Source organism: Penicillium alfredii (genome assembly GCF_028826965.1).
Source record: "Penicillium alfredii strain IBT 34128 chromosome Unknown utg000010l_segment0_segment0, whole genome shotgun sequence".
NCBI classification, from domain to species: Eukaryota; Fungi; Ascomycota; class Eurotiomycetes; order Eurotiales; family Aspergillaceae; genus Penicillium; species Penicillium alfredii.
This window is the reverse complement of record NW_026622707.1, coordinates 1,657,662-1,681,356: the sequence shown is the minus strand read 5'-3', so window position 1 is coordinate 1,681,356 and position 23,695 is coordinate 1,657,662. Positions and strand designations below refer to the sequence as shown.

The following is a 23,695-nucleotide window of genomic DNA, read 5'->3' as shown; positions in this document are numbered from 1 at the left end:
CACGTCGGAGCATGGCTTGGCTTGCATGGTCGGCGGTATATTAGAGAACAGGGTCCATCGCTCTCTTTCCTACGAAGACATCTATTTTCATCAATTGGCTGGAATGTGAAAGAGTGCCCCTATTCTCGCCCGCTACCCAAGACTGGACCCCTAAGATGGACATGTCGGGGGAAGGTCTTGGAATGGGGCCGGCGTGGGGCCGCAGGCGTTATGAAACACCATTTGCAGATCCTCCCGTAGGGTCATATGGGATTTAAGGGTCAGATTATAATTATAGTAGCATCCCCCGAGGTCGAATTTCACTCCGAGCATATATAAAAAGGGGGCCCTCGCCGCCGCTCCATCTTCAACTGTCCAAAATCAACCGCATCTATCAATCAATCTAGCAATCAAGATGCAGTTTTCCGCGAACTTGTTGATTCTTCTCGCTACTGCGGTAGTTTCGACTGCCGCCAGTATTCCCGGTGAGTCTCTTCCATCCACCTTCCAACCTTGCAAGGTCCCTTGGAAGGTTATGTATCGAATACGGAGTACTCGTTCTAACCTTCGATTCCAATCTAGATGTCCAACCCGCTCCCCTCAAGCAGCGAGACACAGAGAACGCACTCGTCGAGCGCGACTCTACCAAGTCCCCGGGCTGCGGCGTCGCAAACCCTACTAGTCTGGCCTGGGCGAAATGCATCAGGATCGAGAAACACGAGCACGCCGTCGAGACCGACGAGGAAGCCAAAGCCGGCCGTCTGAATCATACCGTCGGCACCTGGACCGAGGGGGAGCCTTGGTGCTGGTTGAGCAGAGATATGGACCACCGCATCAGCTGCAACGATTTCAACAGTAAATACGACGGTTCTCTGGATGGATTCTCGTGTCTGGCCTATGAGAGTGGGGGCTTTGCCTGGGAGCCTCAGAAGACGAAGCACAATAATGGAGGCTGCAGTGCTTAGTTCTCTCTTTCTCTTTCTCTCTCTCTCTTTTGGAAATTAGGGGGAGTTGGGGGGAGGTGAGTTGTGTACCTGAGTATCTATCTATATTCATGAATTGAGGTTGCAAGTTCTGGGAGAAACCTTGCATTCTTTTGATAACAGTGCCTAGAAGAAGTGTGTGCTTGGTACCTTAATACACACAGTATATCACGAGTGGGCATCTCCATTACTCTTTTCACCATAGCGGTAGGAATGAGGAAGAGAGTCTGTGCACATATATACGAGACTTGGGGCCGAAATGACCGGGACCCACAAAGGCTGCAGTTACTAGCCATAAGGAACGCGGTCCCTGTCCGATCTGGTTTTCCACGATTTTCCCCATCAGGTAGGGTTGGACTTGTTGACCCTTGGACTATTTAATTACATCAAGCATATAATGTAATGTAGGAAAACCGTGATGAAGCAGAACAGATATACGAGGCGGAAGTAGACGTGAAGGAATATCGTGCTAAGGAATGAGAGCATTGTGATTCTCTCGTTTGTACATAGCCCTGCTAGAGACATTCCGGTGGAATCCAAGGAATCAGCAGGGGCGGGAGCGGAAGATCTTGCAGGGGTGTGAAGAGTCGAATATACAGAGGGAATATTCTGGTACAATGGGATGAAAGTTTGGCACTCGGGCATGAAATTCAACAAAATAAATGTAGGTAAAATGGCGAATGTATATATACTTGGTCTCTCTTCAAACGGCCTTGCGGCTGTCAACTTGGAAAGAGCCCTGTTATCCAAGCTTTATTATGCCTCTCTCTCTCTCTCCCTCTCTCTCTCTGGGCCCTAAGGAACTCCTTCTTTAGAACAGAAAGCAGCTTAGGCTAAGTTGGTGTGCAAAGCTAATTATTTTCAATATATATATCCCTTATCCTTACCAATAGAAAATCAGGTTAAGTACCCAAATTTTGCTTTTTGCCCCTAAGTATCATTTGTGGGGTTCACAAATCCGTACCTTAGTCCTTACCCTGGTATCTCTATATACAAATGCAAGGAATAAATCAATACTTGCAGGGCACAAGGGAAGATGCATCTATCTTTACTTCTGCGTAAACACCCAAGACCCTTTTCTCTCTTTGCCAAGAAGTTCAGCCTCGCGGACTTACTGGTAGATCAATTCCTTAATTAGACCTGCTCTCTGGGGGCGAAATTAGATCCTATATCGACAAGGTATGTTTCTGTAGTCCCGAGAACAATAAAAGAGAGACTTATTTCCTCAGGCTGGGCTTTTGCATGAATTGCTTTACTCATTGAAAGTTCAGTTTTATCATTCTGTTTGAAACCTTTGATGAGGATAAGATGCACCTTCAAAGCCTGCCTTCTGTGGTCGTTCTGGTGGCATATGCGACTGCCACCCCTACTGCGACCCCGACAGCCTCGCCTCGTTCCTCGCCTTTTGTTTCTCCTCCTCCTGCAATTGATGTGTCTTGATTTACAGCCACGTGTGAAAGTCAACGAGGACCGTACAGCATGCTACATTGAGCTGGACATGGAAAGCATTGGGTGCAAGGGGAACACCGTAAATTTGTTCAAATTCACCAGCCCTAACACCTGCCATTTTGAATCGCGACCTGAATGTGCCTTCGAGGATATCTCTATGCGTACGCTTTTGTACATCTCAGGCTAATCTATGACCTCTCTTTTGCCGATCAAAAGGGCATGGTTTATTTCAGTGATAGTTTCCAAACTATTTGATCAAGCTGAGAACTAAGACACATGCTTCCCCCTTCCTCTTTGGTAAAAATATTTTTCATCTGCTCTAGCTTCCACTCACACCACATCCGCCAAGTTTCTCGTCGTCCTGCTTTTCCAGACAAACAGGTGGGCCATGGTTATCATCAGGCTTGGTGCCGCACTCCATCGGGCTAGTTGCGTGGTCGTACGCTTTGATATAGCACCAACTTCCCGTCTTTTCTGAGGTGATGGTCCCATAGCGTCCGCCCCCATTTGGTTTACAGGAAGTCCAGTAGTACCCATTACTGCTGGTCGCCCCACTCTTGAAGCAGGACGCGAGCATTTCTATAGACGAAGAAATTAGAATCCAAGGGAAGTAAACAAGTCAGATATTGAGGGTCCACACATACCTGTGCTCCCGGCGGCAAGGGGTCCAGTAGCAAGGAAAATAGCAGCGGCGAGGTAAAGCTTCATTTTAAATGGACCGAAGGTGTGGTTTTTTCTTTTCTTTTCTTTTCCAAGGAGGATTTGAACTGTTCTTCCTCCTCCAGAGATGGAGGCACGGCGCTCTAAATAGTTTTTGGTGGACACGTCTCCTGCTCCTGGAATATTAGTAGGAGCGATGTGGACAGTGTCGAGTCTGCGGCTGACAGTTTTTTTTTAGTATACTTCGTATATATATCTATGCAGATCTCCGGAAATGAGTTCAGCTCATTAGAATGTCGTAAACAATGGCAATTAGATTGGCCCCGTCTACATATGTGCGCGTAAACCTCTGGCTAGGATCTACGGAGCACGGACTCAGATAGGTCGGTCTGCGTATTTGTAGATTATCTAGATAACTATCCTATTTAAAGAAACCAGAGAATCAAAATGATCCTACAAGCGTTCACTAATATATTATTCTCAATCTTAGAACTGGTCGTATTTATCAAATTGCCTTGGCATTAGTGGTATTCGAAACCTAACTTTGTAGAGCATTGAACCAGAGGCTGTGTTGTATATTTTATGAGTCATTTAGCCTATGTAGTGTGAAACCGGTTAGATGGCTACATAAGTAGCAAGTGTTGTTTTTGCTTTGTATATCTTGAATACTTAATTATAGTTTCTCGGGTACTTGTAAAGGCTCGCACAATTGTTGAGCAGTCTCTTTCTTTTCCACGTCCCCAATCCTGGCTAATCATCCAGTAATGAATAGCTTTGTTCTTTCATAAACCGCAACGATCCCGCATACCTATCATGTTCACCATCAACGACCATAGATAAATCCCGCTTATTGAAGAAGAGGGTGCCTTAAGTAAAGAAAAGAAAAGAGAAGAGAAGAGAAGAGAAGAAAAAGAAAGAACCCAGCTTATTCCCAGTCGACGATAGCCTGAAATCTGAAGGTCTCGTGCTGCTCCATTTCTGCCCGACAACAGATTTCTGATCGTCAGATAACCTAGCCATAGCTACGGCGATATACTCTGTGATGATCATAAACAAGTCTCATTTTTCGAACGCGCCGTATAAGATCGGAACTGGGATATTGCTCACACGCTCCAGCGGATACAGGATAATGACGCAGCTCTGTTCTGGAGCCGTTCCTTCCGAGTTAGGGGATGTGCTTTGTTCCTCTTATTGTGGTATTGTACTCGATCTGCTATAAGTTTTATTTGACGAAGAACTTGACGCAGAGGTGTTAGGCTCTCTCAGCTGCCATTGTAGGAAATTTTGCAACCGGAATAACTGTGTCTGTTTGGTTATTTCCAAGCTTGGGTATACTAGAATTGATGGTTTCCGTTAATCTTGAGTTTAAGACAAATGATAAAATCAGTCAAAGTTAAGTCAAGTGCACCAGCTTTGGACGAAGATTTTAAGGTGAAATAAGGTGAGGTCCTAACAAAAGCCGGCGATTGTGGATGCGCTTAAACTCTACGGCTACCTGTAGCTAGATGCAGTTACCCGCCACTGAAATCCCTGGATTTCACGGCTCCAAGGCGCTTCATAAGGATATTGGTTTGCCCAATCATCATCTGATTTATGTTCATATATTTTCAGGATTTTTAGCACATAAGTAATATAGGGCTAGTGCGTTTGTGGCTACGGTTAAGTTAATCCCTAGGCGTATCGCGCCCGGCTATATCCCCATCTGGAAAGAACTATGAGTTGCTCTAATATTTAAATATTCTTCTAAAAAAAATCCACTTATTCCACCAACAGTACACAGCACTTATTATGTACCAAAGGGGCCGGGGCTAGAGTTAGGAGTTGGTGGTTAATCACAACAGAACATCCATGGATGATGGAAATCTACCTAAGTTACCGCTTCAGGTGAATAGAGAATATTGGAGATAGAATTTAGAAGCAAAGTCTTATAGAAATAACACTTTTCCATCAAATTATCCTCCCACCCTCCTTCCCTTTTTGGCCCTATCTATAAATTGCTGGATATGGAAGTTATGTATATAGATCGACACAAATAGTGGGTGGGGGACACAGAAAAACGAGTTCCCACTTAGGAGGTCAAGATGGTTCGGGCAACCAGACGATCTTTCAGCAGCAGATAGCCCTATATTGATCTCCAGTGCCTTGGCCCGTCCGCTTTCCCTTTTGGATATAGCTTACACGTACGTGGGTTGATATTAAAGGTGTTGTCGCAGGTAACAAACGATAGGCATTGTAGTCATAGAATATATAGACCCTTGAGACGGGTTGGACTTATTTGCCTTGAAAACTTGGGTTGGATAATCCTGCACGATTCACAGTGTGGGTGGAGTTTATAGCGAGTCAAGTTGTTGAATTGATCCAAAATCTCCTTTGTTGGTGTGGATAGCAGCTTTTTTTGGGGGGTGGGTAAAGATAGATTTGACAGCGTAGTGGGTAACGAAAAAAAATGAAATGAAATTAAAAAAAAGGAATTCTCGCACTAATAATCAAGTGATGGTTGGACTCTATTTTCTTTGTTTTCTCTTCTTTTTCTTTTCTTTTCGTCCCGCGTTTCGCAGCCCCTTAAATCTAATTAAGTAGTTCTTACGTAGTACTGAATCATCGTACAATTACAGTATAACCTGGATAGGTGAGACTTGGATGAGTGAGAAATGAGAAAATCATTCCCAACAGGAATGTGTGGGTCCGACTTTGCCCTGGAGGCCGGACCTACACTAAAGGATCATACAGGTGGACCAAGCTGTGACGACGGGCGGCCCTGAGGGAAACGAAGGACTGATGCTGACTGCGCCCGAGAAAATTCTGAAGGGATCATATCAAGTCAAGAGCGGACTAAACGTCTCTTTGGCAATTGAAATAGGAGCCCACACTCCCGGTGTCCTTCTCGGGTTCAGTTTTCTCTTCTCTCTTTGCCTCTCCATTTCAGACAACAGGGATCCTCATTTCCCTCCCCCTGCACCATGATGGTCCACGCCTGGTCCCTTTTCTCGGTCGTCCTGGCCTACCTCACAGTCTTGGCCGCCACTGAGACATTGGAGGTGCTGCAGGAATGGGATACACTCGCGACGCCGGATAACTTTGAAATTGGCACGGAGATCAAGGGTCTTAAACGTCCCTCTGACGAATATAACGACTACAAGCTCTACCGACAAGCCATCAAAGGAAAGAATCAACGCGTTAAATGGCCCGTCGAGGGCGTCCTGCCGCGACCCCTCCCAAAGCTTGGTCATACCAGGCCCGACTATGATCCCAGCCGCAAATACCGCGTTCACTACGTGTTTCCAAGCAAGAAACAAAAGGAAAAGAACTTTCCATTGAGGAAATGGGCCGAGCCCCAAATCGAGGAACTTCTTGAATCATCCGGTGTTGACCTGAATATGGTGGCTTACACCAACACATCAATCGATGTCAAGAATACCGGAGTTGGCGAGCAGCCTTGGAAGTTTCAAATGGGCTTCCGCGGAGGGTGGAACCGCACCATGGCATGCTCCGACGCAACGACAGAGGAATTCAAAGACACGGACCTGAACGATCTTCCTGATATGATTTGGGTCCTCGCGATCGAGAGCTGCATGACGGACAAGGAAGGTGGATATGACTCTCCCACTTTTCTTGCCACCGAGTTATACTCGAGATACACGCTGGCTGCGGCTGGTGCTGGACCCGCACTCCAGGGACCTGGCATGAAGGCCAAGGATAAGACGACGACAGAAACTGACATGGTGAAGATAGCGTCTGATGGTATCAAGGACGCCGGTAAGAAACTGATAGGTGGATTCCTTGACGCCGCCAAGCTCATGGGCAAGTCAACCGTTGGGGATGTTTATGAGTACTTGTTTGGTCTGAACGGCAAGAATTGGCATAAGGATGTCTGTGGCCACCCTCGAGAAGACCTCATCTCAAGTCTGCTCGATACAAACCATTTGCGGATAGACTGGAAGCAGGTCTTCAAAGCATGCGCCAGGCACGGTGCTACGTCCTGGTGTCCTTGCGTGTGAGGCAACTTTATGAAGTGGGTTTATAAATTCTTGTTTATAGATTCTTTTTGTCTGTATACATGCCTGATAGATCGGGTCATAAAATGATCATGTATGTCATTATGAGCATCTTATCTTGTATAATCTGTGCAATGTTGTTTGCTATGTGTATTGCTCTACCTTTTAAGTGCCTCCGACTCTCTGAGGCGACCTCCCACATCGACCCGTCTTGCCCATGGCCTTTTGAGAAGAATCCTGCTCCAGTATTGCTAATTGCTATACTAGTCATAGTTCATAGTTCCCGGTGGGGGGGGGGAACAAAACCAGGGGAAAAAGCCATTTTCTCACCCGAGTTCCACTTGGGATATTGTCTCAACTCATGCCATATAACGTTAGAACTAGAAGCCGGTGGTATGGCCCAATTACATAGTATTGAATTCTTGCAGGATTCACCAGTTTATTTCCAATCTAAGGAAATCCGAAGCAATAATATGATCACAATGGTTGGTGTTGGTTCCATTACAGTCAATCCTTGCAGGAATTACCAGTTTCTTTTCAAGTGAAAAAAAAATGAAGGAATATGATCAACATATCCGTTGGTGTTGGCGCCCTTGACTCTGGCACCAAATCCTTCCAAGGTTGTGGGATTCACCAATTGAAATCCACAATAACAATGAACACACAATGATACAAAGAAGGAATATGATTAATCTCAATTGCCGCAGTGACCTGGCTCGAGGACAAGAATTAGGTGAATCAATCATATCGCTAGAGCTCAACGAAGATATATGTAGTTGGCTATTTTTAAAAATCACGAAGCTAATCGCCCACGATATACTAGCCGGGACAACATCACTATGCTTCAGGCCATCAATAGCTTGCCAATATGGGGATGGCAATTAGTTGGTTACTACGTGCAGAGATGATTTATCTTCCAAGGTAGATAGAGCAACATGAACCAGCGAATGACCGCAATTTTGTGAGCGACCACCTTATGATCATGGGGAAAGTAAAGCCAAAGATTTTGTTGAGCAGATCGGAATGTCAAAAATGCAAAACTGGAGGCCAGCCCCTGGATCAAATGGAACTCAGGATACGGAAAGAGCTCGTGTGCTCTTGAATAGCAGATTACGCAACCCGGCTTCTAGTTGGTTTCTATAGAACTAGCACCAAATAGGCAGAAAAGGGCAACGTTGATAGACCCCGAGAACAACAATTGTGGAGCCCATATGAATGGTTGCAGGGTTGTGGCTCAACGAGCTTTCGGAGCAAAGACTGTCCATGGACCAGCACGTATATAGGTAACTTTGGTCAATTTCCTTTCTATTTTCCTCACACTAAACTTCATTGGGCACACAAGCTTGATGACTCTGGAGGCTTTTGGAAACATTAAGAAAATCTAAAGCTCCCACTTCGTGTGGTCGATAACGCTGAGCTACAAATTGTATATGTGGATAATTTTATTACCTTTGGCAGGACAAGTCCTTGTATTGTAAATTTTGCAGCCCCCAAAATTTATGCAAAGGGGCGGAGTTGGGGCCATAGAGTGGGCCTTGGGACTGACGGGTGATTCTTTTGAAAGTTGACGGGGGGTCTTCATACTTCATACTAAAATATTATTTCGTTTTGGAAAGTTATCCTAGGAAGAGACGACTCTTCTCGAAGCTGCTTCCTGTACAGGACACAAGATCGCCCGAATTAACCAACTGTTGGATTCACTGTTTCGCTAATCGGGTCCGGGCCAACTGGAATGGGTCTTTCGCAATCGCCCAAGGCTAATAATAGGTACCAACATGTGGTATTGGCATTCGACAAAGGGTGCAAGATGGATCGGGGCAAGGAACCCAATGTAGCGGATCAATGCGTGGAACTTGACCGAGAAACAGCGGCGAGTGCTCTGCGCCCAGTTTTCTCACGGATTTGATATTGTCATCGAGGCGACTGGTTTTCATGCAATACCCGAAATGGCGATGGACTTTTTGCACCCGAGGGGGAAGGTTGCTTTACTATGGGGTATACGCAAAAGACACCTTGATTAAAGTATCCCCGTCGAAAGTCTTCATGGACAAAATGAATACACTCGGCAAATGTATGCTGTGACCCAGCGACGAGAGCGCTTATGATTTGCAGGTTCCACTCCTAGATATGGTGTATGCCCCAAAGTGCGAAGTATCTAGAAAGCCGAAAGGTAGATGTGGGAGCTATTGTGGATAGGATATGCGACTTGGAGCATTTTGGTCAGGCATTGGATGCTGTGCGTGTGAAAGAATGCGTGAAAACTGCTATTGTATTTGATTAAATCAATACAATGTCGACACGTTGGAAAGTAACTTCCTATGCAGGGCAAACTACAGTACTGTATGACTAGTGTTACAAGAGAGTTGTATTATACCCGATCACAGCCCATTACTTTTAGTAACCTTACAAAAAGCTCTCGTAGGCAAACTAAGGTACATACTGTAGATAAAATAGATTTTTTTCTTTTTCTTTTTTTTTTTTCCTTTCCCTGTATTATGCTCAACCCTACCATTCATAAAGCGTAAGATCGGCGTACGTGTGACTTGTGTGGCTCTGAATACCCACATTATTCTGGAATAAATTGTCTGTGAACAGTGTTGACAATAATCCGTTAAAATGGTCCACACCCAAACCCAGTGTACCTAGCAGTGCGCCCTACACTACTCCGTAGCACGCAGCCCTATGCCGATCTCATATGGCCCCTGGCCTTCCGATATTCCCGGTGGGTACTGTATCGACCAGCCCTTGTAGGATGAATCCTTGGGGTCTTCAGGATGGCCCCTGGCTACATGTATGTAAGCATATTCTCTGCCTTAACGAAAAGTGATCTTACAACAAGTATTCGTCTGTTATGGCCCGTGTAAGATTGATCGCCTCGTCAGCTGATTCTTGGTCGATATAGACCCTCATTCCTGCAGTGGCCTGCTAACATCACGCCTCCAAATTTTCAGAGGCATCTGGGACGGCCACAAGTTAAATTCTTCCTCCCAATCCAATTTCCAGTCATGAGATGGAAGCGCGAAGTCATAACGGTGGACTAAAGTGGCAATCAAGATCTGCTGCTCCGTCATCGTGATATTCCGTCCAGTACATGCTCGCGCCCGGTCGTAAATGGTATAAAAGCGGCCCTCATATCTTTCATTGCTTCGGACTCGTCCAGCCATCTTACGGACATGTATGACTCTGGCTCAGAAAACAGAGTCGGATCACGGTGAGCGACGTATGACGGGACGAAAACGGTGACGCCGCCTGCTATGCGCTCGCCCAAGATCTCCATGCCCTGTGGTGGTGTCTTTCGCTCGAGGCCACGAGGAAGGGGCGGAAACAGTCGCAACGACTCGTCGAGGCATGCTCTCAGATACGGAAGGCTTTCACTTTCGCATAAGGGGCGAATTGTTCTCCGGTCAGTACTCCAGCCACTTCTTCTCGGAGCTTTTCGAGTGTATCTGGGTGCTTGATTAGATAGTAGAGGACATTGTTTAAAGCAATCGCGGTAGTATCAGATCCAACATCCACTGTGTATAAGGTTCCATTAGTTTGACCTTTTGCAAGTTTTGGCGGTTGAACGTAGATTTCTTACAGAGAATGCTAGCCTCAGCCTCGATCTCCCCGCGGTCCAATCCCCTGTTCTTTCCTGCCTTGTCCTCGATAAGACAACCCAGGAAGTCGCTGAGTTTGTCGCTGTTACGGTGCCTTTCCATCCGCTTGTCCGTCAACATGCTGACTATATTTCTAAAGTCATCTGCATGAGCGCGGAAATTTGGAGAGAATAGAGGAGCCAGGGCCTTCAAAAAATAAAACCAGTCAATCGCTCCGACAAATCGAGAGACTGTCCGACCCCCACAATGCAGACTGTCAATTAAGCTGAAGATCTGCACGCTGTTGCCCCTAGCGCTTTTGAACAGGTCGGACCCTGATTCAAGCAAGCCCAAGCGTTCACTTAACGCAATGTCGGCAATGGCATCGAGAGTGAAGAGGTTGAACCAAAATCGAAAGTTCACGGTCAATTCATCTGAGCTGACACTGCAGCCATCAGAGAGAGGGTCGGTGCAGCCTTGATCAAACTGGACGACCACTTTCTCCACTTTGTCCGTGATTTTGTATTCTCATTGCTCCAGGTTTCGAGTCGCGAATGCATTTGATAGCATCCGGCGCTTGCGAGTGTGTTTATCTTTGTCGACGACATTGAGAATATGAGGATGGTCCCCGGTGATCAACTTGTACACGTCGTCTTTTGAGACAAGGCGAGTCGTGTCCGTAGATATCTTTGATTGCGCCCACGCTGCCGAATGACATCGCACTCGGACCAGTACGCAGAATGGGATGTCTTTTGTGTTGGATATGAGGCTGTCTGGTTCGAAAGGAGCTTCGTCGCTCGTAGACATATGCCAGGCTAGTCAGCCCGGACAGGAAGTTCTGAGTCGGATAGCGTCGTAAGCGTTTAGGATCATGCAGGTAGATTGCAAATGGGACGCCTAGCCAGACAATTATAGCAGCCAAGATAAGCCAGGTAGCCGTTTTGTGTGCAGTTAGTTTGGAATAACTCAAAGGAGTCTTAAGATATGGAAACTGTTGATTGAAGCCTACCTTTTCATCCATCCCCTGCAGCCTCAAGGCTTGCCGAACACGTTTCTATCACGTCATACTTTCATCAAGTAATTTTCAAAGATATTCCTGATTTTACTTCTACATCGCCGGCCAGCTTTTGACAACGAAGCAGATCTCCAAGTGGGCGTAGTATGCTGTATTAGGAGAGTGCGCTTCGCTTTCCGCTTTGGGAAAGTTAAGAGCATCTTCGCCAAACTTCTGTCCAATTATCTCAAGACAAAATTGGGGATCACATAGTCTAGCATAACACCCGTTGACGATGTGACGCTTAGCCAAGGCCGCTTCACATTCCTATTTGGGATAGCGAAGCGACTTCAAAAGATCGCAAGATCCACCGACCCACTGCAAGCTGCTAGTACTGATTGAACACTCTATCTCCTCAGCTCACGTTGAAGCTGCGCTTGCCTGTCCCTTGTATAGAAACCTAAACGAGTCTCGATGTGGTCAAGAATACCCCACAACCTGGTCTTTAGCGCTAATGAAGGGATGTATTTTGCCGATATGAGGGGTCAGTCAGCGTATAAGGTGATTTTGCGATGTAGGTCACATACCATAGAAGATAGGTTCACTGCCACAACCAGTGTACCATCTGCAAGATCAGAAGAGAGACAGATTGACGCGATTGCACGAACATGGTGATTAATTGATCTCAGAAACTCATCAGTCTGTCCTTCTGGTGGCGATATTGTGTGTGGCTTCTCCAACAGGCATTCAGAAGCTAAGATCTTAGCCATATGGCAGTAAAGACAAGCAGCCGCTGCCTTTGTTAGCTCCTCGCGATTTAACTGAGCTTCTTTTTTTTGGAACTTACATGCTGAAGGAACACAAAACCAAACTTTGGTCAGCCCTTCATCCTCGAAGGTCGCGTTTTCATGTTAAAATCTCGGACGTTAGAAGGAAAACGAGTTCAGTACAAATCAGTTTCTGATACGAGGCTTTCGAAGCTTCCAAGTTCATTGACGGTCCAGTCGTCATTTGTAAGGGTGAACTTCGCCTCGATTACCCTCTCGAGCAGCCAAACAATCTTGTTCCCAACATAATCTTCAATAAGGGTTGAATTCTCGCAAGGTGCCGGCCACTTTGCTGCTGGCGTTAGTGTTGGGCGCTCATTCGCAAGCGCTAAAGCAACATCCTGACGCGCATAGATCCAAAAGCTGGCTTGTACGAAAAAGGACCCTTGTTCTCCAATATTGCAACATAAGATGAGAGTATGGGCACCGTTCAAATGCCTTTGATAATCAATGCCGGGTTGCGCGAGCAACTCGTAGCTGCCAGGTAGAATCGAAGCAGCTAGTAAAAAATCGCGGTTGGTGCTTTGCTCGGTAAGCTCCTTGATGAGCAAACTGAGGCTTTCACCATAGAAGCGAGAGGATGCAGGCTCCCAGAGAAATTTGTTTTGGATCAGACTCATTTGCTTGGGTGCGAGCGCGCAAACTGCATGCATGAGAAGCGGAGACGAGAGAGAATAGCGCACTACCTCATTCTGGTACGTATGGGGACTGTCGAATATGTCCATCCATACTCCAATTCCATTTTGATAAAATCTCAAAAGGCTGGCTGTTTCTTCGGTCAAGATATCGTGGGATGCGACGTTGGAGTGTATGTCAAACGAGGTTGAGGGTTGATCGACGTCAAATACTCGCTGAAAGATCTCATATGTTGATTCGGGAATATGGGTGTCCGATATTGTTGTCTCCTGGGATCTTTGAGCTGTTGTCGGTGTGTTCGAGGAATTTGATTCCCCATCTGTGATCGCCGAGAGAGGAGTATTTGATCTTCGCTCTTGCACGATGAATTCGGTCGGGTTGCAATCTAGGTGCCGTCGAGTATAATAGCTACACGGCACCTGTTCATCGCATTTGATCCGCCGATTTCGGCAGTTGTGGCTACTTCATAAGTAATACTGCCCTCAGCAGATATCTCAAAGGGTGCGTGCCTTGCCAGCCTACAATAAGTCATAAACCAAATGCTGGCTGTGTACATGACTTCAGGTTGGTCCCTCGACTACTAATTTATATCCATTTCAATATTTCTTTTTAAAATTCCTCAACGTTTGAGTTGTTGAATAAAAGCGCTGCATAGCCTTAGAAGGGTGCAGCCTTACAAGTGTGCTACTACATATAGTGGACTTGAGCATCCACAATCCCTAATAATAGATTGTTTTCTATCTCTATTTAAAAATGTTCCTTCGCTACGGAAAACGTATCTCAGCAAGATGCACCATCAAGGAGAATAATAACTCAGAGGACAGCAACAAACAAAAGTCATTCATCAGGTCGGCAACAGAAATTTAGGAAACAACTTGGATTTAGGACTTTAGAAAAGACATCCCCCGTAGCCGCTTTGGATTAGATGGTATCAAGGGCTTGCCTCGTAGCGCTGGAGGATTTGAAAGTTTAGTTTGAGGGTTCATCAATTTCGCCTTGAATTCATCTGGCTGGGTAAATTCGCCGGATTGGAGAATTTCAGGTTGCTTAACTCGCTCGATTTTGGTGATCGAGCGGGCGCTGGATCAGACCATCCTGGGGCAGGTCGGTTTGGGGCTTGTATCTCCCCTTTCTCTGAGTCAAAGGTGCACTCTTCAGCGACTTGGAGGTAGATCACTAGGGCTCGGTTATTAATGGGTGTCTTTTTGAAAGCAGATTTCGTTGTTCATGATTCGACATACCACGACGTGCCTTGGCCGTATGGGTGAACTCATGGAACATGACGTTTTCAAGACTCAACAGAACAGCATCCAACGGTAGTTCAAAAACGGGCTCAGGATAGAACCCGATAAACGCAGTCGGCCGTATGAGTAGGATTAAAGCCCTCCCAATCTTGAGTACATCATGCTTGATCACCATAATCTCTGGCGGTGGGCGCTCTTTAATAGAACCCAGCATAAGGTCAAAATGCATCACAAGCCCAGCACACTCATTCTCGTTCACGGACCTTGGGAACACGGCCCAGTCTTGGTGCACCTGGTTCCAATACGCGTGTTCGTCGTTTTCCAGTTCTCCAGTATATTTCTCTCCATTGTGGTCGGGGGGAAGCCAATCTGGTTTGCAAAATATCGGAGGAACATCATCGACTTGAGGGGCGGACCATATGTCTTTGTACTTTTTTATAAAAAAAAAAAGAAGAAAGTAGACAGAATAAATAGCACTAGGAATATATCAAACGGGGACAGTATAGCAAGCATATGAATAACCTTGGCAAGAACCTTGTCTTTATTCCTGACTTTAGAAAAATCAATACCAAATACATGGAGTAGAGGCTCTACCACAATTGCAGCCACTTGACAGTTGTCGGGGTTCTTGGCGTAATACTGAAGAGTCTGGACGATATGAGGCGCTGTTCCAACAGCTATTATGGCTCGTGTCATTTATGATGGTCCTCAAATGCCACGCTTTCAATCACCAACACTTTCCAAGATAGACCGGTCTGGCACGGTCAGAGTCACATTTGACCAAACAGTTCGCATGTGTGTTTACGTGGCTTCTCCGATTTCCCAACATGTACATGGGTTTCCAGATTACATCCAGCCTACGCACCGGAGAATATCCTATCGCCATTGCGCAGGTAGGGTGTCCAGACTGTAAAGAAAAGCCGCATTTTTAGATGGGAAAGTCCGAGGGAGACAGCCAACACCGCAAGAGCCCTCCCAGAAAATCAAATCATTCACTCGCCATGCGGAATCTGAAAGATGCCATTGGCAAGCTCAGTAATCTCGTGGACACCGAACTCCTTGAGCGTACGGAGAATCTCATCAACCGTACCCCGAGGCAAGCCCTCCCGGTCCCGAGAATAAATATCGATCCCCGCAGGCGTGAAAAGAGTCTTGGCAAAATACGTCACCATCCACTGGTTGTTGTTGTCATCGACATGGCCGAAGCCCAGACATTCCCAGTGCGAGCTTGCGATTCTCAGCCAGCCCTTGCCGCGCCAGTCCCAGGCGCCGGGGTCACCGGGTGTTGGGGTGTCGATGCCATGGACAGATTTGATTTTGTTGGAGCCGATGGCTTGGTACCGCACCAGGTCGTCGATCTTGATTACCTCCGCTGAGTCGGCGGGGAGGGTCTCGTAGCTGATGTTGACGTTGCGTTTGCCTTTCCACAGTGGGAGGCTGGAGTGTGTTACGTGCCAGGTGCCCTTGATGAAGTCGTTGGTTGGTGGGACGCACTTGTTTCCTTGGCTGGCGTGGATTCTGGGCAGTCCGATGGTGAGGGAGGCCATCAGGGAAAAAAGGTGGACGGTCCACTTGTCATTCCGATGTTGTGCCGAGGCCATCATTATTCCTTCCAAGGTTGGAAGGATGTTACGGATGTGGGGCTGTGTCACCTGACTCGACTAACCTTCCGCATTTCTCTTGGATGCGGCCTTAGGCTGGCGAACAATAACTTCATCTGCTGTTTTACATCACCAGGTCAAAAAAATTTATATTTTGAAAATTTTGAAGTATCCTCCTGTTGAATTTGTGCATGATCGCGCCCTGTACAATCTGAAATAGAAACATTTTTGGTACAAGATCCCTCTGCATTATAGCTGTAAATATAACAGAAGATGGACCAATCCCCTGTCCATCTCCAACCCACCTCACGCGGTAACTCTCTTCTTTCTTCTTTCATTTTACATAGAGAGTTCCACAATAGGCCCAGTATAGACATGGCGGGCCCGCACAAAGTAGTATACAACGCCAATAAGAATGCAGGCCCAAACACCGAGCACACTCCAGTTCATCTCCTCGATAGTGGGGTTCATCTTGGTGGGCCACCAACTGAAAAAGACCACAATAGAGATGTAGATAATGGCGTAGGCATTCGCCAGAATGCCCCAGATGCCAGGGCAGTGGAAGGGGCCCCAGACAAGCTTGGCGCCAGGCACATTGACAACGTCATCGTCATTGTCATTATAGATCGAGATATCACCCTTGACCCGGCGGACAAACAGCAGAACCGTCACCATCAGATACGACGTGTACAAACTCGACACGGCCATGGACAAGAGATCCTCCAGAGCCACCTTGGACCCGATGTTAATGAGGGCCAGCAGCGCGGCAATGACCACCGTCACCGTCACCGAGTACATGGGCAGCTGCTGCACCGGCGACACCTGGCTCCACCACCGCCAGCCTGGCACGCCCCGGTCTCGCGAGAATGACCACAGCTGTCGAGATGCTGCGGCCAGCAGACCCATCAGCGCGCAGCAGTAGATGAGCAACACGATCGAGCACATTGTCAGCGACCCGGACAGTGAGCCGGTCGCTTGGTAGAAGATGTCCATAAAGGGGTACCCCGTCGGCGACTTCAGGGCCTTTTCGAGATCGCCCACGCAGAAGAGCACGGCGATTAACATGCCGAACCCGAGACAGCCGTTGATACCGACGGCCAGCATCATCGCCTGCGGGATGACTCGCGAGGCATTGGAGACTTCTTCCGCCATCTTTTCTGATTGTTAGCACGCGTATAGAGAGCAACCTCGGCACGAAAGAACCTACATGCACAGCAGCATCACCTCCACCAAAAGCAAAAGCACAGCTGGTCATGCCAACAAACCAGGACAATCCCTGGGTAGCAAAGTTGCCCGAGTTCAAGAAATCCAAGAAGACCTCCTCCTTGGTCTTGTGGTCGGACATGTACGTCAAGGGGATGACAATGCCAAAGAAGCCCAGGATGTGCACGACCAGAATTACCACCTCGATCCGGGGCAAGAGTTTCCCGCTGAGCAGGTTCACGAGCAGTGCGCAACTCAGCGAGGCCCAAACAATCAAGGTGCCATGCCACGGCTGCGAATTATACAGTTTGTGGCCGAGGATCGCCACGCCTTGAGTCATGGTTCCGGTCAAAAAGGCACATGAGGCGAAAGATGCCTGCCAACCAAGAGCAGCAAGCCACCCTGTAATAGTCAAATGTAAGCCAAAGCTCAATTAAATTTTGTTTTTACTTTTCATAGACGAGCATGACAGAGAAGCTTACCAGTCATATAGCCGATGAACTTCTGGTATTTGACCGGGGAAAGCATGGCAGCCCAGTGGTATTGACCTCCCGAAGTAGGCGCCCTGGATTGATAGATTTAGCTGCAGCGTCGATACTCCAAGACCAAGGATACCTACATGGAGGCCAATTCGGCCAAGACAATGAAGTTGGCGACAGTACCCACCCATCCAAAAATGAAGGCATATACCGCACCGCCAGGACCACCACTGGCATCGGGTTAGAATTGTATATAAAACAGGAGGAGGTATAGGGTGCACAAACTTGGAGAGAGGGGAAGTGAAGGTACTAAGGGCCGGTATGTTAGTGACTCGAACGTGACTGTATAGAATTGAAGTAGAATTCCAAGAGACTCACCCAAGCAATCCCTCCCAAGTACCCAAAATCGTGCAACTAAACCCGAGGATGGAAAGAATACCAAAGTTTCGCTATCAAACCAATACGTGAGTTGTCTGAAGATACCTTCGTTTGCCTCGATGATAATTCTGCATACCTTCAGGACAGGCTTCTTGCCCACGCGCTGGAGCTGCGCATTATCGCGTTCCTGGATAGCCAGGCCACTCTCTGTCTCGCCCCTACTGGTGACGGACGTGTGGCTTTTCATTTCATAAGTCACCATCTTGAATGAACGAGCGGAAGGGGTGGCAGAGAAAGAGAGAAGAGAGATAGAAAGACAAAGATGGAACCAAGGGGGGGGGGGACTGAGCAATGCCGAGAGGGATTGCCCGTTAAAAAACAGAAAAAGAAACGAAACGAAAAAGGCAAAAGAAAAAAAAGAAGAGATTTGGAATGCGGGCAGGTGGATCTAAGTTGAAATCGCATGTTACATCCAGAATTTCAAACACGCGAATGACACTAATGCATCTGTACCCTGTTGTTATTTCAACCCTTAAGGCGAACTACCCGGGCGTCCAGGGGGACCCACACGCGACGGGGGATGTCGATCTTCTGCGGGAGGGTCAAGGTCAGGCTTGTTACAGTTGCCAATAAGAACGGCCGTCCGATCTATTGTGGGGCTGATATCGCTGGGCCACTCGGTTTTCGAGGCTCATCAACTAGGGTTCAGCTAACCCACGAAATCCTGTGAACTGGATGTACTTTGGTAACTAGGGGCTGGACCCAACAGCTGATGCGACATGGAATCAACCAGTCGTACAATTGGTACAAACAAAACTTAAATAACTATGAAAATAAAATGAAAATGAAATATGAGAGAAACTAGTAGCCCCATTATGCTCGGATATGGGGGAGGCCTAATCCCGTGTCCTCCAACTCTGGCCACATAGCAGGGCAATAAGCTTGAAACAACCGTGGGAGATCGGAATCCTGGAGCAAACTGAGCTATTGAGGCCCCCGAGTTGAGTGATTTGCATGGGTATGGGTTTTTTTTTTTTTTTTTTTTTTTTTAGGAATTAGGAATTAGTTGGCTTGGCCCCCGCAGGTGCTAATAAACCTGGCGATATAATGAAACAGCCACTTCCAACCTCTGCATGTTTGCATGTATCTTGGATGTATTTCTGTTTCTTTCTCTCTTCTGTAGTCCCTCGCCCCTTTACATTCCTTTCTATTCAGGATGGGTACTCGATTTAAAGGCGACACCAAAGACCCGGCAGTCAATGTCACCAATTGGGTTCTTTTGGTTACCATCATTTTCAGTGTTTCGGCTCGGCTTGGAACGAAGTATCGATTGTTCCGCAAACTCACAATTGATGATCTTCTGATCATTTCGTCTCTGGTGGGCTATGCATGCTCTGGTTTCTCCTTGTGTTTGGGAAGTTACTAACGAGATCTGTGTGGAAATAGGTCTTCGGCATCGGGCAGAGTATTGTCATTTCTCTGGCGGTCGGATCCGGCTATGGGAAGCATTTCAGGCATGTCTCCAACGCCGAATTCGACCAAGTGATGAAGGTCCGATTGATACCCTGGTGATTCTGGGAGGGTTGTATGGCTGACAATTGCCACAGAGCCTCTATGCGGGGTCTTTTCTATATATCTTGAGCCTGATGTTCTCGAAACTCTCGCTGGCGGTGTTTATCCGAAGTCTCACACCTGCCTCTAAGGACAAATGGCTCGCTCGAGGCGTCGAGGCCATTGTTTATCTCTGGGCGACCGTTGCCATCTTTGGCTCTGCGTTTCAATGCTCCCCGGCACGAGCGTGGGATTTCTGGAACGGCCAGTGCTTCAACGTGGTGAGTGCTTTGTGTCCTCCGACTCAGAAGAAGATGATCATTGACGTCTCCAGCTGGCATGGCGCTACTTCATTTGCATCTCGAACATCGTCACCGACTTGTTGATCTTCGGACAAGCATTGATGCTGGCATCCAGCATCCAGACATCCCTCGAGCGACGCCTGATCTTTGCCGGTATCTTTGTACCGCGTCTCTTGTAAGTGTCTACTAGTTTCTGGTCGCACAGCACTCGACCTCGACCTCGAACTCATTGGTCTCTCGTATAGGGTGGTGATTGCCAGCATCGTCGAGATCGCATTCATCAAACGAGCCACACACACCAACGACCCGACCTACAGAATGTGCGAGCTCACCATTTTCGAGACCATCATCCAGTGTCTGAGCATCGTGACCGCCTGCTGGGGTCAACTCAAACCCTTCCTGTCGTGGATGCGATCGAACGGCCTCAAAATCCAGGGCGTCGAGGACCCGACCACGTGGAACTACAAGATGAGCTCGCGGTCGCAAACCCGGTCCAAGTCCCGAGATCGCAGGGACCGGACTCCGATCCGCGACCAGATCCTCGTCACTCAAGACTGGGAGGTCGACAGCCAGTCGAGCGGGGCGCATATCATCCCAGAGACCCACCCGTGGCCCGAAGGCCAGCGATCCTTGGATGGCCAGCGATCGCCCGATCAACTGAGCTAATTTGTAGAGAAGCTGTATAGATAGATGGTTGGTGTTATGGACACAATCTGGTGGATTACGAGCTATAGAGAAACTGTCCATTGAAATTTTTTTTATTTTTTTTCGATCTATAATTATTGAAGATAATAGCTATTTCCTCCTTTGATCTCCTTTCTTCTACTGGCTCTTCCCAACGCTCTAACCTGCTTGGGATATACCGTGCCATCCGACCAGAGCAGATCCACCGGGGCTAAAGTATGTCCTTCGTCGTGTCTTCGTTGACCGTAGCCTGAACAAATAACCAACCAGAACGGCCTGATCTGCGGCATTTATTTTTGCAGTGCGAAGGATCACAAGGTTCTGAGTATCATAAAGGACGAAAAGGATCAAAGGCAACTTATAGCCAAAAACGGCGATCGTTCGCATTCCAGGGCTGTCTCGCTACCATGTCAGGCTTCCCAAGACTCGTTAAGGCTACCCAGTCCAGGGCTTGTTTAACCCGCCCCTCCCCTTTCCCCCTTGGTAGCCCCCTCACCAGCTCACATTTTCCAACATGGGATGCATGATACTAGTCGAATGAGACTCCGTCTCCCCTCCAATAAGCTTGGGTCCGGCACCTCGGCCTTCAATCAACTTCACACGATTCATGTGGACTCTAGTGATTCTCAAAGGCGCTGTTTGCTTTTCTGCTTTTTTGCTTTTTTTGCTGACTATATTTGGTCTACTGCAAGGGGTAGGGATGCTCATGTTCAACTGTCCTCTTTTCTTCTTGCCTCGGCAATGCCACGAGGTTTGATTGTAACTTGTGCTGACCCACCCACCGGGGATACGAGATACTCCCTGCTGGTTTCCACAATTGGTGCTTTTGCTCCTTCGAATGTGCCCAAGGGTCCTTGTAGAACAGACAGAAGTATAACCCGATCGGGCAATAGGTCTCCATAATGAACCGTAGCATTAAATTCATGGCGTTCCACGCTGACAATGGAACATCGAACGCGGTCCAATTCTTGGCTGATGGATATACCTCATTGCTACCTCGCGAACCAAATGCTTATGTCCAAGCACATAGATCCTGCCATACATAGTGATACACAGTTATACATGTGTAGTCTCGCCCCAGATTGGCCCCTCGTTGATTGACAAAGGGAAAAAAAAAAAAAAAAAAAACCTACATTAATCCATTGCAATCCCTCGAAACAAAACTGATAGACACACTCACCCACACACACATTTCCACTATATCCAACATGGGTTCAGTATCCAATTCCCTGGTCTTATCACCAGCAACTCAAGAAGACATCCCCGCCATCGTGGACGTCTGGTTCGACGCCTTCACCCAGCCCGTGATCGGGAAACTATTCCCCGACACACCAGGGATGCGCCAGTGGTTCCGCGACTGCCACACCCTCGACATGCAAACCAAGCCCCTCCAGAAATACGTGCGCGTAGTCGACGAAGACGCAAAGGACGCGCAGGGCCGCCCACGCCTCGTGGCCTTTGGCAAATGGGACCTCTCCACGCCCGAAGAGCGCGGTCGCCGCTTTCCACTATGGCATATCGACTCGCCGTTCCAGGATTGCGAAAATCTGATTAAGGGGCTGGATGGGGAGAGGAAACGTGTGATGGGTGATCAGAAACATTACTGTATGGTCCTCTTCTCTGCCAATCATTTCTTTTTTTTCTCGTCAGATGCCATGGCTATTCAAAGTTTCTGAACTGACTCGCAAACACAAAGATCTGGATACCGTCGGAACACATCCGAACTACCAACGGCGTGGGGCTGGCTCGATGATCGTCAAATGGGGCTGCGATCTGGCCGACCACGATGGCGTGGCCGCCTACGTGGATGCAAGCAAAGAGGGAGCCCCACTGTACAAGCGATTCGGCTTCGAGGACTTCAGTAAGCCCGATGAAGAGATTGCCTCGATGGCTCGGGCCCAACGTGCATGATTGTTCCTATCGTATGATGCGAGATAGATGAATGCAATCTGATCTGATCTAGACACTTGAGATCGACGTACAGTTTTCCCCTATGAGACTTGGGCCTCGCAACAACCTCGCAAAAAGGTCTGATAAGGACTATGTCTGAAAGGGCAGGTGGTCAGATGTGGGCGTCAGGGTTTATTGCTTGGCGCATGCAGGAAACCGCGCCATTTTGGCCCGTCTATGTAGTTGCTTTCTAGATGAAACGGGTTTCATTACTGTATTTCTTTCCTCTTGTAATAGATATTTGGTAGTTTGCAGAAAATGTGTAGGAAGTACACGTCTATTTCTTGATAGTCTCTTCTTCCTAAGTTATATTATAATTGCATACATTTCGACCAGCGCGTACTTTGGTGGTGGCCCTGAGCTCGCATTGTTATCTTTAACAAGTTGCCATTTTCTCCCCTATCGATCCTCCTATGGACAAATCAGCACTGAGATTTACTCTTTTGGCAAGTAACGTGCTAGCGACCTTAAATTGCTGGATTACACTACAGAAAACCACTGGAGACTTCGGATAGACCCGTCCCGACCACGGGAACCTGTGCTATAGAGGGCCCACCGATCTAAATCAAAAACCCTAGCGTATACACAACCTACCATTGCTCAAGTCGAACAAAGAAGAAGAAGATAATAAGATAAAGGACAATTCTTTTGGTACCCCTCTCCCCCTCAAGTCCGCCTAAGCATAACTACTGTGAGAGTAGCACACGAGGACCTAGACAAGAAACCATTAAACGTTTAGCAGAAAAAAAAGTCGCATATTTAAAACATAGATTTTCTAACTAGGGCGATGATATAGATACAAAAAGAAAGAATTAGATATAGAAATATAGTATACAGTATCCAGGATTTACTGCAATCTCCTGCCTACCTGTTAACTGAATGTGTTGCTTATGTGCGGCCACGCAATAGCGAGGTGAGAATATAAGTGAGAAGCCTCCAGACCGCGCAAAATCAATCATAAGATAATAGCATCAAGGAGCTACCTTATTTATGGATCACTCTATATACATTTCCTAATTTAACATGTTGTCTACGTCTATTTTTAGGCATTTTCTTTGCCATTACCATCCATTAGAACCTCATAAAATATACTTCTCATCGCTGATATCTAGGGTCAACCCCACAAATATTCCATACAACCATCTAAGATCAACAACCAAGTTCTTTTGCGCATAGCAAACAACAGCTATAATAGAACACAA

General features: G+C 47.2%; 9 protein-coding genes across 9 annotated transcripts; 4 read left to right on the top strand and 5 right to left on the bottom strand.

Annotated features, from left to right (window-relative positions):
* Positions 1-394: 394 nt before the first annotated feature.
* NUU61_008190 (uncharacterized protein) lies at positions 395-944 on the top strand (the record flags this gene model as incomplete). Its single annotated transcript, XM_056658715.1, has 2 exons — positions 395-464; positions 532-944. 2 exons carry the CDS (start codon positions 395-397, stop codon positions 942-944), a joined length of 483 nt encoding a protein of 160 aa, XP_056509008.1.
* Positions 945-2,730: 1,786 nt separating this feature from the next.
* Positions 2,731-3,119, bottom strand: NUU61_008189 (uncharacterized protein; the record flags this gene model as incomplete). Its single annotated transcript, XM_056658714.1, has 2 exons — positions 2,731-2,990; positions 3,056-3,119. 2 exons carry the CDS (start codon positions 3,117-3,119, stop codon positions 2,731-2,733), a joined length of 324 nt encoding a protein of 107 aa, XP_056509007.1.
* A 2,912-nt stretch (positions 3,120-6,031) lies between these two features.
* On the top strand, positions 6,032-7,069 carry NUU61_008188 (uncharacterized protein; the record flags this gene model as incomplete). The annotated part of the gene is made up of 1 exon (XM_056658713.1): positions 6,032-7,069. The coding sequence occupies one exon, from the start codon at positions 6,032-6,034 to the stop codon at positions 7,067-7,069; it is 1,038 nt and encodes a 345-aa protein (XP_056509006.1).
* A 3,351-nt stretch (positions 7,070-10,420) lies between these two features.
* On the bottom strand, positions 10,421-11,451 carry NUU61_008187 (benzoate 4-monooxygenase cytochrome P450; the record flags this gene model as incomplete). Its single annotated transcript, XM_056658712.1, has 3 exons — positions 10,421-10,581; positions 10,647-11,089; positions 11,291-11,451. The coding sequence occupies 3 exons, from the start codon at positions 11,449-11,451 to the stop codon at positions 10,421-10,423; spliced, it is 765 nt and encodes a 254-aa protein (XP_056509005.1).
* Positions 11,452-12,581: 1,130 nt separating this feature from the next.
* Positions 12,582-15,271, bottom strand: NUU61_008186 (uncharacterized protein; the record flags this gene model as incomplete). Its single annotated transcript, XM_056658711.1, has 3 exons — positions 12,582-13,486; positions 14,343-14,747; positions 15,211-15,271. The coding sequence occupies 3 exons, from the start codon at positions 15,269-15,271 to the stop codon at positions 12,582-12,584; spliced, it is 1,371 nt and encodes a 456-aa protein (XP_056509004.1).
* A 66-nt stretch (positions 15,272-15,337) lies between these two features.
* On the bottom strand, positions 15,338-15,892 carry NUU61_008185 (uncharacterized protein; the record flags this gene model as incomplete). The annotated part of the gene is made up of 1 exon (XM_056658710.1): positions 15,338-15,892. One exon carries the CDS (start codon positions 15,890-15,892, stop codon positions 15,338-15,340), a length of 555 nt encoding a protein of 184 aa, XP_056509003.1.
* Positions 15,893-16,285: 393 nt separating this feature from the next.
* On the bottom strand, positions 16,286-18,268 carry NUU61_008184 (uncharacterized protein; the record flags this gene model as incomplete). The annotated part of the gene is made up of 7 exons (XM_056658709.1): positions 16,286-17,098; positions 17,154-17,551; positions 17,632-17,714; positions 17,769-17,858; positions 17,914-17,937; positions 18,007-18,077; positions 18,143-18,268. 7 exons carry the CDS (start codon positions 18,266-18,268, stop codon positions 16,286-16,288), a joined length of 1,605 nt encoding a protein of 534 aa, XP_056509002.1.
* Positions 18,269-19,222: 954 nt separating this feature from the next.
* Positions 19,223-20,525, top strand: NUU61_008183 (uncharacterized protein; the record flags this gene model as incomplete). Its single annotated transcript, XM_056658708.1, has 5 exons — positions 19,223-19,384; positions 19,453-19,557; positions 19,614-19,838; positions 19,892-20,012; positions 20,065-20,525. 5 exons carry the CDS (start codon positions 19,223-19,225, stop codon positions 20,523-20,525), a joined length of 1,074 nt encoding a protein of 357 aa, XP_056509001.1.
* Positions 20,526-21,751: 1,226 nt separating this feature from the next.
* On the top strand, positions 21,752-22,454 carry NUU61_008182 (uncharacterized protein; the record flags this gene model as incomplete). The annotated part of the gene is made up of 2 exons (XM_056658707.1): positions 21,752-22,148; positions 22,240-22,454. The coding sequence occupies 2 exons, from the start codon at positions 21,752-21,754 to the stop codon at positions 22,452-22,454; spliced, it is 612 nt and encodes a 203-aa protein (XP_056509000.1).
* Positions 22,455-23,695: the final 1,241 nt, after the last annotated feature.